Source organism: Nestor notabilis, unplaced genomic scaffold, assembly GCF_000696875.1.
Source record: "Nestor notabilis isolate BGI_N333 unplaced genomic scaffold, ASM69687v1 scaffold10417, whole genome shotgun sequence".
Lineage (NCBI taxonomy): Eukaryota > Metazoa > Chordata > Aves > Psittaciformes > Psittacidae > Nestor > Nestor notabilis.
In genome coordinates this window covers 21,548-31,870 of record NW_009937806.1, presented here as the reverse complement: position 1 = coordinate 31,870, position 10,323 = coordinate 21,548, and the positions used below count along the sequence as shown (strand labels likewise).

The following is a 10,323-nucleotide window of genomic DNA, read 5'->3' as shown; positions in this document are numbered from 1 at the left end:
AGCATGATTCTGTTTCTTAAAGTTCTGTAAAGATGATTCTGTAAAGGTGATCGTGTGACACTGAAAATAGCTTGTTTCAGCAGTTTGTAAGGAGGATTAAAAAAGGTTAAATGTCAAGATGGAGTCCAGCCTTGTTCAAACTTGCATGAGGAAGTTCTCGGAGAAAAAGGCAATCAAACCCAAGACTTGCGACAGTCATCTTTTGGGCCTTTAACCAAAGCTGTGCTGGAATAAATCCCTTCTAGTTCTCCGTGTGTGCTCCTACTCCAGGACTGGAATACTGTATTGTCTTCCAAACGTTAGAATCCAGAGCTGTTTGTTTACAATACTGTTCCTATCCACAGAAAGGATATGATTATTTGCTGTGGTATTTACCAGCTTTAGAAAAAGCTGTCCTATTAAAATGTTAGTTGGATGTCTTACATCAGCATGTATTTATAACTTGGCAAGACAGTGTATCTTGTTAGAACAAGAGTCTTGAAACCATTTTGTTTCTGCTTCCAGGCTTCCTTTTTCCTATCTGACCTCAAATGAGAAATGTTTATTGTAAAACTTCATGCTTTGTATAAGAATTTGAAAATATGGAAAAGATACTCTGGAAGTGCAGTGAATATTTTAAATTCTACCAAGGCAAACAAAAATAATAGTCTTAAGATACAGTAGCATTTTTTTCAGTGTTGGAGCTCTGGAGGTGCGTTGTTGTTCTCAGCTAATACTATGTCTTATCTAATCCTACATTTTTGTGGTTTACTCTGAGGTTTTATGTTGTTCAGGGTAAAGAATCTACGTTGGGACTCTCCTAGACTTCTAGAAGTTTAGTACTGCCATGGGAAGTTTTTAAACCTGGTGTGTGTGCTCCTAGAGAATTCAGGAAACCAGATCTCGCTTCCTGTCTGCTCTAGGAGGCTATTCAAATGTCAGCAGTTGAATTACATTCCAAAAAGATGGTTTGAAACAAGTTTTTCATCATACTGTTTAGTAAGATCTTTTACAAATAAATATTTAAACAGATTGAGTGTATGAATTATATTTTTTAGGTCTCTGCAAACACAAGAATACACATATTTACAGGGAGAAGTATACTACCCTGCACTTTAGATGTGAATAATGTCAATCTGTTGATGTTTTTTTACAACTGAAATGGAAAGTGTTATGCTGTATCACAACACTTAAATAATCTTCCACTGGGTCATAAAGCAATGAGTTTTGCTAAGCAAGATTATAACATTCAATCTATCAATTCCCATAGGTGGTGGTATTTTTCAGACAAATTTGGTGGCTCTGACAGGCTTACACTTTCTATGGTAATAGCAGAGTTGTGGGTTTTTTTCCTTTTCATTATGATGATGATGATGATGAAAAGCCCGTGGAACTTTTTTGTTCCAGGCTTTTTGATTCTTGATACAAACATTCTCAAATAAAGTGAAAATAATGTTTTCCTATGAAGCAAGTATTTCCTTTGTGAAGGGCTATAAATAGTCACAATTGCTATTTTTTTGCAAAAATCTGAACTAGCTGCCTTTGTTATCGTAAGCTTTTTGGCTGAACTGTAGCCATCTGTTAGATAAATGTCTGAAAAAAGAGTTATTTCCTTTGCTTTCTTATTTTCTGATGATCAAATATGGTTTGTCACTCTCTGGTTTTATCTTAATCTTTCAGTTTAGAGGATTAACAAATTAATGCATTGTGAAAGAAACTTCTGTAGTGGGATCCACAGGGTTTTATTGAATTATTTTCAAGTTTTGTGCTTTCAGGAGTCATTTGCAAAAGTCAGTAATCTGTGGATACCACTTCAACTCTGGGACTCCAAAAAGACATTTCAGGCCTCAGTTTATAGATTACTTTTCCACGTACCTTTCTTTTTTGTAAGGAAAACTTGGTCATCATGTAAAATATGAAACAGTTTTGGCAAGGAAGAGCCACTGTGAAAATCAAATTCAAGATAACCCATTAGATGTGCAAACAGACTTTGGTTGTCCAGGAGAAATAGAATGTATTTGTTCTGATTTCTTCCTAATAAAATCAAAAAGCAGTTTCAGAGGCATGGTCAGTAACATGTGGTTTTGGAAGTTGTAGCTGTTGGAAAGTGATTAATAATGTAACACATAACTGATTAAAAATAGAAAGTCAAGCCAGAGGTGTCTGTGGTGATTTGATTTTTTTTTTTTTTAATTATTTTGTTGATTTTATTGTTTTTCTCCTGATGTGTTAGAAGATTAAAGTGCATTCTTAGAGGACAGAGGTATTTGCTGCCTAAATTGTACATAACCTGGGTTGTCAGCAGTACCTGGCAGAAGGATTTAGATGAAGTTTAAGCTCTGTAAATCTGGATATTCTTGATTAGAGGTTTTGGTATAATTTTAATGACTTCTGCCTGAGGTTTCCTCAGTTCACACATGTTCCCTGTGCCTTCACACTGTTTCCCTTTGCTCTGTAAGCCACAGTCTGGTTTAGTTTCTGGTAAAGAAAACTTGCAGTCCGAACTTTCAGCCCTGATTGAAATTTTCTTGCAGCACCGCTTTGAAGCAGTGCCATACACTGCTATGAAGTAATTCAAAACAAAGTACCTTTAGGAGGAACAGCTGGATAAGCTTCAATTTCTGTAAGTATGGGAGTAACTCCTTTTGCCACAGCACTGTTACTCTCATCTGTCCTCTGATACTTTAATTGTATCTCATATGGAACACTTAGGATTTTGCATACCTCAAAGCTAATGGTAAAGAAGTCTTCTGTAGGAAGTGGAGTACAAGGTAATTACGAGGCAGTTGGGGTTTTTAAATTATTTTTTGAAAGGTGGAAAATAGAGGAGAGAGCAAGCTCTCCGACAGATGATTCTAGCATGATTGCTTTCCTCCTGTTGGCAAGCTGCCTGTTATGTTTTCTCATTAGCTGGTCCTTCCCTTGATGTTATGGACATTCTTATATGTGTCCTGAGACTTAGCACTTGCCCTCCATAAGTCCATAAGCACTGCTCTTTGTGTAAAAGAAAACCCAGGATTACCATGAGCATGATACAAGATCTGCTATGTGATGGAGCATTGCTTGAAGGGATTTATGCTCAATAGATTTAATTTATGGGAGTAACACGCAACATAAAACAAATCTGCTATGCTCAGTCTGTTTCACAACTGTGAAATGACAGCATTAGGTCAATCCCTAGCAGTTTGCAGCTGAGATCCAGATGTTGAATCCAACTAATAAAATACGAGTTTAAAGGCATTTCAGACTGCTTATAATCAAAGGTGAACAAAGGCCTTGAATGTTACAACTGTATAGACCTTTTTAAAAAGGGTGCGTGGAGAAAGATTTTAAGCACAGAGGGAAGGAGCCATATAGTCAAACAGGCAGAGGAGCTACCTGATGTACCTCTGATATACATATATATGGCACTTCTGAGCTGTATATTGAAGTGTCATTTGAGTAGCGTGGTGTTTTCTTAACTCTTGTATGTTTTGTTGTTTCACTGTAACTTTCTACTTCTTTTTTTAACAGAAGTTATTCCTGAGTCATGTACAAGTTACTTATCCCAATCTTTATATACCTTTATGTTACTTTCTTGTAGACCAAACTAATCTGAAGAGTCCAGAGGATATCCAGGTCTATGTTGTAAATACAAATTTCACTCTAAGATGGAACTACACTGGGAATGATACCAATGTGACATTTTCAGCAGAATACAGGTGGTAAGTAGTAATTTTATTCTAAGACAGCAATGTCTGGCACGTATTTGGGTAGAGGAACATATTAATTAATTACTATACTTCTCGATACTGTCACATAAAACTCCTGGAGATGGTTTGAAATCCAGAAAGTAGAGGACACGAAGATCAAGTCTTGAAATGAAGTGGAATCTGAGCATTGTCCTTCATTTTTCTAATTCATGTGTAAAATTAGACTGTTCACCAATTGTGACATGTTATAAATGCAGAACACCCCTGGTAGTAATGCTTAACAATTAAGCAGTTCTTTGAGAAGATTAACTGTTGCACTTAGAAATGTAGTATTTAGATTTATTTATTCTCTGGTTATTTGGGTTTGGGTTTGATTTTTTGGTTTTCTTTCTGTGTGACAGCATTGTGTGTGTTTGTTTTGTTTTTAAATTAAGGTACATTGTGGCCACACATGCAGATTTTGAGAGAATTTTCAGTGTAGTTTTTTGATAATTTGTCAGTATTTATGAATCTAGATTTCTCATCTGCAAATTTTAATCACGAGATGAAACAATTTTTGTTCTTAAATGTTTGCTTGGTTTTATACGTTCTTTATTTTGCAAATATTTGTATTTTCCTGACAAGTAAATATTCAGAAACACTTCTATGACAAAATCACTGAAGTTCTTGATTTTAGGATTGCCTAGTGTATAATTTTAGGTTTATTAAAAAAAAACAAACCGCCAAACAACTCATCATATTCGATGCGTAGATGAGAAAGAGACACTTTGAAAATAGTTTTATTTTAAAAGCATAATACTGGTCTTAATACTGAAAGATAAAATAGGAATTGAGAATAAACAATTACTATTTAAAGTCTGTGCCTCTCTTCTGGTCAGGACGTACTTAATCTCTGTATGAAATGTCTCTTTCTTAAATGAGGTGTGTATGTCTGTTAACTCACAAGAAAAATAGCTTCTATAAAGCTAATTATTCCAACACTTAGTGCTGAACTCCCATTTTCTCCTTTCTTTCTTTCCCCCTAATCTACATTATTTGCTAATGTCAGAATTGGGGGGTTGTTTTTGCTTCTTTTATACTCTTTTAAGCACATCTTGCCAGCAGGACTTTTAAATTTCTTCTGATGACTTATAAAATCCTTGCCAGCCCAGGATTGTGTACTAGCGATATAATTCTGGATTTTGACAATTCTTTAATGTTGTTTTCTGACACTGTGTGTTTACATGGTGAATAAAGCAAGCTCAGACTTTTCAGAGTGATAGTTAACCTTTGGCAATGAGGTTAACTTAATAAATTAATAGATTCAATTAATGAATTAAAATTGCAGTATGAATTCCAGGGTAACTAAGTAGATAACATTGATTGCATTGGTGCTGGTGATGAAACAGCATTAAATGGTGTGACACTTACTAGCATTAAGAAGAATAGGAAAAAGAATCTCAAGACTTAAATTGTGTATTAGTTTTATTTTTGGGGGTGTTTTCTTTCTTACAGGTTTGAAGAATCTGAGCCAAATGGAACAGAGTGGAAGGGGTTGCCTGGGTGTCAAAATGTTACTTGCACAGAATGTGACTTTTCCTCAGCAATAACTGAATATTATGATATGTATCATGTGCGTATAAGGGCTGAAAGAAGGGAAGAAGTGTCTCCGTGGTCTAGCGTTTTTGAAATGATTCCATATTTTATAGGTATGAGTTCCATATATACTGTAACATTTTTAGTTAAACGTTCTTCAGCACATGACTGTGGAAAAAATGCGTGTAGGTTCCATTGCTCATAGCAAAAGGAGCTGGTTGTTTTCTCAACCTTTGCATAATTTAAGGTGTTTGCAGGTCATGAAATGTTATGGTTCTCTCTTTCTGGAAAGGGGGAAATACTATTGTAAGTGATGCTTTTTTCCTGACAGAGTTTTCTGTCAGTCTGTATTTTTCTAGAATTCAGAAAAAATCCTTTTTGACATTGGACTTTACTGGAAGTTTTCTTCTGATCTTGTGACTTTTCAGTCATTACAGTATAGTGTGGTGCTGAAGCCTTCCCTCAACATGGCATTGATTTCTTTGAGCTAGGTTTCGTGCCTTGAATGTTTTAGAAAAACTTACGCTGACTTTCACTGTAGATTCTAAAAACCATGCAATAACTAAGACTGCATTTTAACTCCATTGCTTTTAGAACCAGGTAGCAGTGGTTGGTTGTTAGGATAGATTTCTATTAGATACTGCCTGAGATTCATGAAAACTAAAATCCTATAGGCAATTATTGTGATCTTGTTACTGTCTTAGAATAATTAAAAATAAGATACTATAGGCAATTACTGTGGGTTTATGAATGTAAATTACTTTTTTGGTGTTTTTAAATAATCATGCTTGACTTTCTATTTTTTTATTTATTTTTTTTTCCCTTTAATATTTGCAGCTCAGATCGGGCCCCCAGGAATAGAGTTGCAGTCCGTGAATGGAGTCATAAAAATTAAGGTTTCTCCTCCAGAAGAAAATCAGGTCCGAAAAATGTGGATAACTCCTCTGTATTTTAAATATAAACTAGTTATCTGGGAAAATTCATCAAATTCAGAGGTATGATCACTTATTTTTTATTATTATTATTACTACTACTATTATTTTTTAACCTTAACATAACTGTCAGATGTACTTTTTTATTGCTTCATGTTCTAAAATAAAGAGTTGGTTAATTAGGTAACTGTGTATAACCATTGCTATGCAGCTTAAAAGTGAGGAGAGGGTGTTTTCTTTTTTGGTTGTTTTTACTAAGAGGATTGCCTTAGATACTTTGTGATAAGAGTTCGTATTTCTGTGGACCCAATTTCCAATGCATGAGGAAGAAGGTGAAACCATCTCAGATGTGTTGGAGCAGGAGCCACCCTCAGCCAGCAGGAACGGGGAGGGGAAAGAGGTCAAGGCAGTGGGAAGAAGCATTTACAGTAAGGCATAGATATAGGGGAGAAGAGGCTAGCTTGGTCTTACTGAGACCATACAGCTTGACTAAAGCTGTCACTATACTGTTCTGTGTCATTAACTGAAGTCTCTGTTTCTACACTGTAGGTTGGGGTTTTTAAGGATTCTTTTGAGGTCTTGAATTTGTGAACTAGTTTCCAAGCCATAATGTGCATATCGTACAGCACCTACAGCTATTCTGTAAAGACCAAAGTAGAAGCAGTCTGGGTTGTTGGTTTTTTCCCCTATCCTTTTAGGGGAATGGGTGCCAGCTAGACTAGGGCAGGAATTGAAGAGTATCTATGTTGATTTTGAAGACCTTGTTACAATCATTACATGTCAAAGCAGGGGGAAAAAGCTTTAATTTAAGTACAAGCTGTGTACAAAGTTTGGTTGCTGAAAAGTCTGGTAAACTGAAAGCAGAGAGGTAGCAGGAGAGGGAGGAGGAAGTGTTTGCTCGATTAATTGAGGGACGGAAGTGTACTATTTCTGACTGTATGCCTGAATCTTTGTGTGTTGAGTTATGCATCATGTAAAGCGGTGCCACAATCCCTCCACACTTTCATGTGTTAAAGGAGCATGATGTGCTCCTTCCTCTCTGTCACGTAGCTAAGTTGGAACTTCCCTTTAGCACTTATTCAGCTTTTATATTGTCCTCCATTCCCTATTTTAGCACTTTTATGGCATATTATATAAATGGGGCTGAAACCTGGAGAAGGGGAAAAAAAAATACTGCTCATAAGGAAGAACAGTTATCTTCATATACTGTTTGCAATTGTTTCTTACAGTTCAGAAGTCAAAGTATTTTTCCTACTGACACAATTGATGATCTTGCACCAGACACTACCTATTGTTTGAAAGTTCAAGCAACTCTTCATTTGGAGCTGCTAGAAGGCTTGTTCAGTCCCATTCGTTGTATAAAAACAACCCGTAAAGGTACAGAGTAAAATCGTTTTATCTTAAAATGATTACTTAAATTTAAACTGTTGGGAAGTGAATTGTTCTAAAGCAATAGAAATAGGCAGAAGTGCTACATTCTTACTCATTTTTGTATAACAGCAATCTTGACAGTGATGTAAATTTTCAATTTAAATCAAGATAAAATATACCACCAATCAATATTAGTCTTAATAGTACAAAACCAGTTTTGCTCTGAGGCAAATTCCACCCATGAATTTGTATTGCAAAAGCTACTTCCTTTATTTTGGAAAATAGGATGTTTTTGAATTTGTCACTGAATGAGGAGGAAAGGGATGTGTATGTAGGCAAAACAAAAGCTTTTTGTATACTTGGCACTAAGTGAATGCATATGAAGTTGTGCTAAGCTTAAAATAATATTGGGTTTTATGCAGGCCTTTGAGTTTATTGTTATGGATTCTGAAGAATGGCGTAGTGGCAGTTTGCCACCAGTTGTTTGTTTGCTTGTCTAAATTCTTTTGTGTTCTCTTCAGGTGTAAGTTTAAGTACTTTTAAATGTTTATTTCAGGAAAAAATAACTGTGGGAATGTCAAAAGTCAAACATTAGATTGAATGGATGGTACATCAAAATTTCTTCATGTTTATGCATATGTATTTTACGCATTTTTCTCAAAGTTATTGCTGAACGAGTTTGTTTCTACTAATCTCAAGTTTCTGCACTTAATTTTTTCTGAATTGATTTTTAAGTTTTGTTTTTACTAAAGGCTTAATATGCTGTGTATATCACAGACTTTGATTTGCCATCTTTATAATGAATGAAAACAGATTATTTTTTTAATTATTGGAGGTGTACCGTGATCATTTACATGAGAAATACCCATTCAGTAAGAAATTGTTGTTTTCCTTTTTATTTTGAGCAGTGAATGACGTACTCTGTCCAACAAATCTGAGAATTCTTGCTTTGAATATGCAATTTCATCTACATTGGACTAATCAGTATAAACAACATGTGAGCTACAATGTACAGTATCTCATGTGAGTTAAACATTTTCCATATCTCTGTTTAAAGAGGCTATGTCATTCTAAATGCCATCCATTGTATTTTGCAAATAGTTACTAGAAGTTAAAGTGAAATACTTACAGAAAGTGGCTATTGATTGTTACATTGAGGTACCTCGTCTGGACACAGTGTGGCATTTGAAAGGATTGCATATAACATCATACTCTATAATTTCAGGGTACTAGGCTTCTTTAAGAGTGTAAATACCAGCTGGAATGGGCTACTAAATAAATGTTAAGTTTTAAAAGATGTTTGCATTGCTTCATAAGAAATTAGATGACTAGAAGTGAGTAAAAATGCAGGTACTCAAGGTTTCAATTGTCCACATATTTGATTATTTCTGGTCACATCCCAGCATGGAAAAAACCCCATCATGTCTGCGAACCTGTATCTCAGTATCCGGTTGTTGCACAAATATTGTGGTCAGCATCTAAATGAAGAGATACGTCTAGCATTCTTCTAGAATTCCTTTGTCATGACAGAAAAACGTTTGAGTTAATGGAGCTATATGAAAAATATTACTTGGATTTTAAAAATTTCTAAAACTGATACATAATTCTTCTATTGAGGCTTTATAAAGCACTAATTCATATTTCCTGATCCAGTTAATTTCCATTGTTTCAGTTATAGATGAAAAAAATGATATTCCAAATATGAGAAATTTCTAATGAGCCCATTCTTCCAAAATTAAAAAAGCCCTATGTAACACAAGTCAACATGCTCTTTTTCCCCCGCTTTTCACCTGAGTTCAAAGGCCTCACATCAAAAACTATTAAAATATCTCTTGCAGAGGGTATCTGAAGAAGCTTCATGATGATTACTCAGTGAAGTGGCTTAATATACACGGGTGTGAAAACATCACTGATACACAATGCAATTTTTCATCTATCATCACGGCTACTTCTGGATTTTATTATCTCCGTGTGCAGGCCATAAATGAATATAGCAGATCATGTTTGTCTAATGAAGTAAAAGTAGATCCTTTGATAACAAGTAAGCAACATGTTTTCTTAAATTTTCATTTCTCAACAAACTTGTACCTGGTGCTGTTATTTGCAAAAAGAAACTTGCTAGATTAATGAAACTGAAACATAGTGCCCCTACAGAAACTATGTTGTGAATCCTGGCCTCATCAAGTTAAACAGGAGCTTTTTCCATGGTCTTCTCCATTCAGCACAGCCAGTATTTCATTGTATTTAGAATTACACCATTTGCTTTACAAAACTGAACCATAAAGCTGCTGTTGTATGGCATTTTATAATCTCACTGTGTACTACATTAATCGCTGTGAGTTTGTACTAGAACTATCCCTAGCCTGACTTCTTCTATTCACAGGGAGCACTTTTTGATATCTCAGAAAAACGATGCCAAATTCAAATAATTTCGGAACTTACTGCATCTGCTTTCATCTCCTCCTTCACTCTACCCCTGCACAGTACAACCTAATTTTGTGCTGACACAGTATTACATTGACATACAACCCTGAAGAGCTTCATGAAAAAGCAGACTTAAAAGATAGTGACTTCTAAGTCAAAAATACATAATGCTTTCCAGAATGAAATTACAGTAATTTTTATCTTTTGCTGCACTTTTTGATTTTTGTGAGAAATGTGACCTTACTAAAAGGTCTGACTTCAAATCAGTCATAAATGTCAAGAAATGTTAATCTAATATGTAGGGTAATATTCCATTGCCTTGCATATTGAAGATGGAATCAATAGCTGTT

General features: G+C 35.1%; 1 protein-coding gene across 1 annotated transcript in view; it reads left to right on the top strand.

Moving 5' to 3' along the window:
* Positions 1-2,713: 2,713 nt before the first annotated feature.
* Positions 2,714-10,323, top strand: part of IFNAR1 (interferon (alpha, beta and omega) receptor 1) — a 13,310-nt gene continuing 5,700 nt past the window's right edge. The window contains exons 1-8 of the mRNA XM_010019020.1: positions 2,714-2,750; positions 3,563-3,683; positions 5,166-5,359; positions 6,084-6,241; positions 6,405-6,409; positions 7,416-7,555; positions 8,458-8,572; positions 9,388-9,590. Of these exons, the coding sequence (XP_010017322.1) occupies positions 2,714-2,750; positions 3,563-3,683; positions 5,166-5,359; positions 6,084-6,241; positions 6,405-6,409; positions 7,416-7,555; positions 8,458-8,572; positions 9,388-9,590 (973 nt within the window). The remainder of the gene's footprint in view (positions 2,751-3,562; positions 3,684-5,165; positions 5,360-6,083; positions 6,242-6,404; positions 6,410-7,415; positions 7,556-8,457; positions 8,573-9,387; positions 9,591-10,323) is intronic.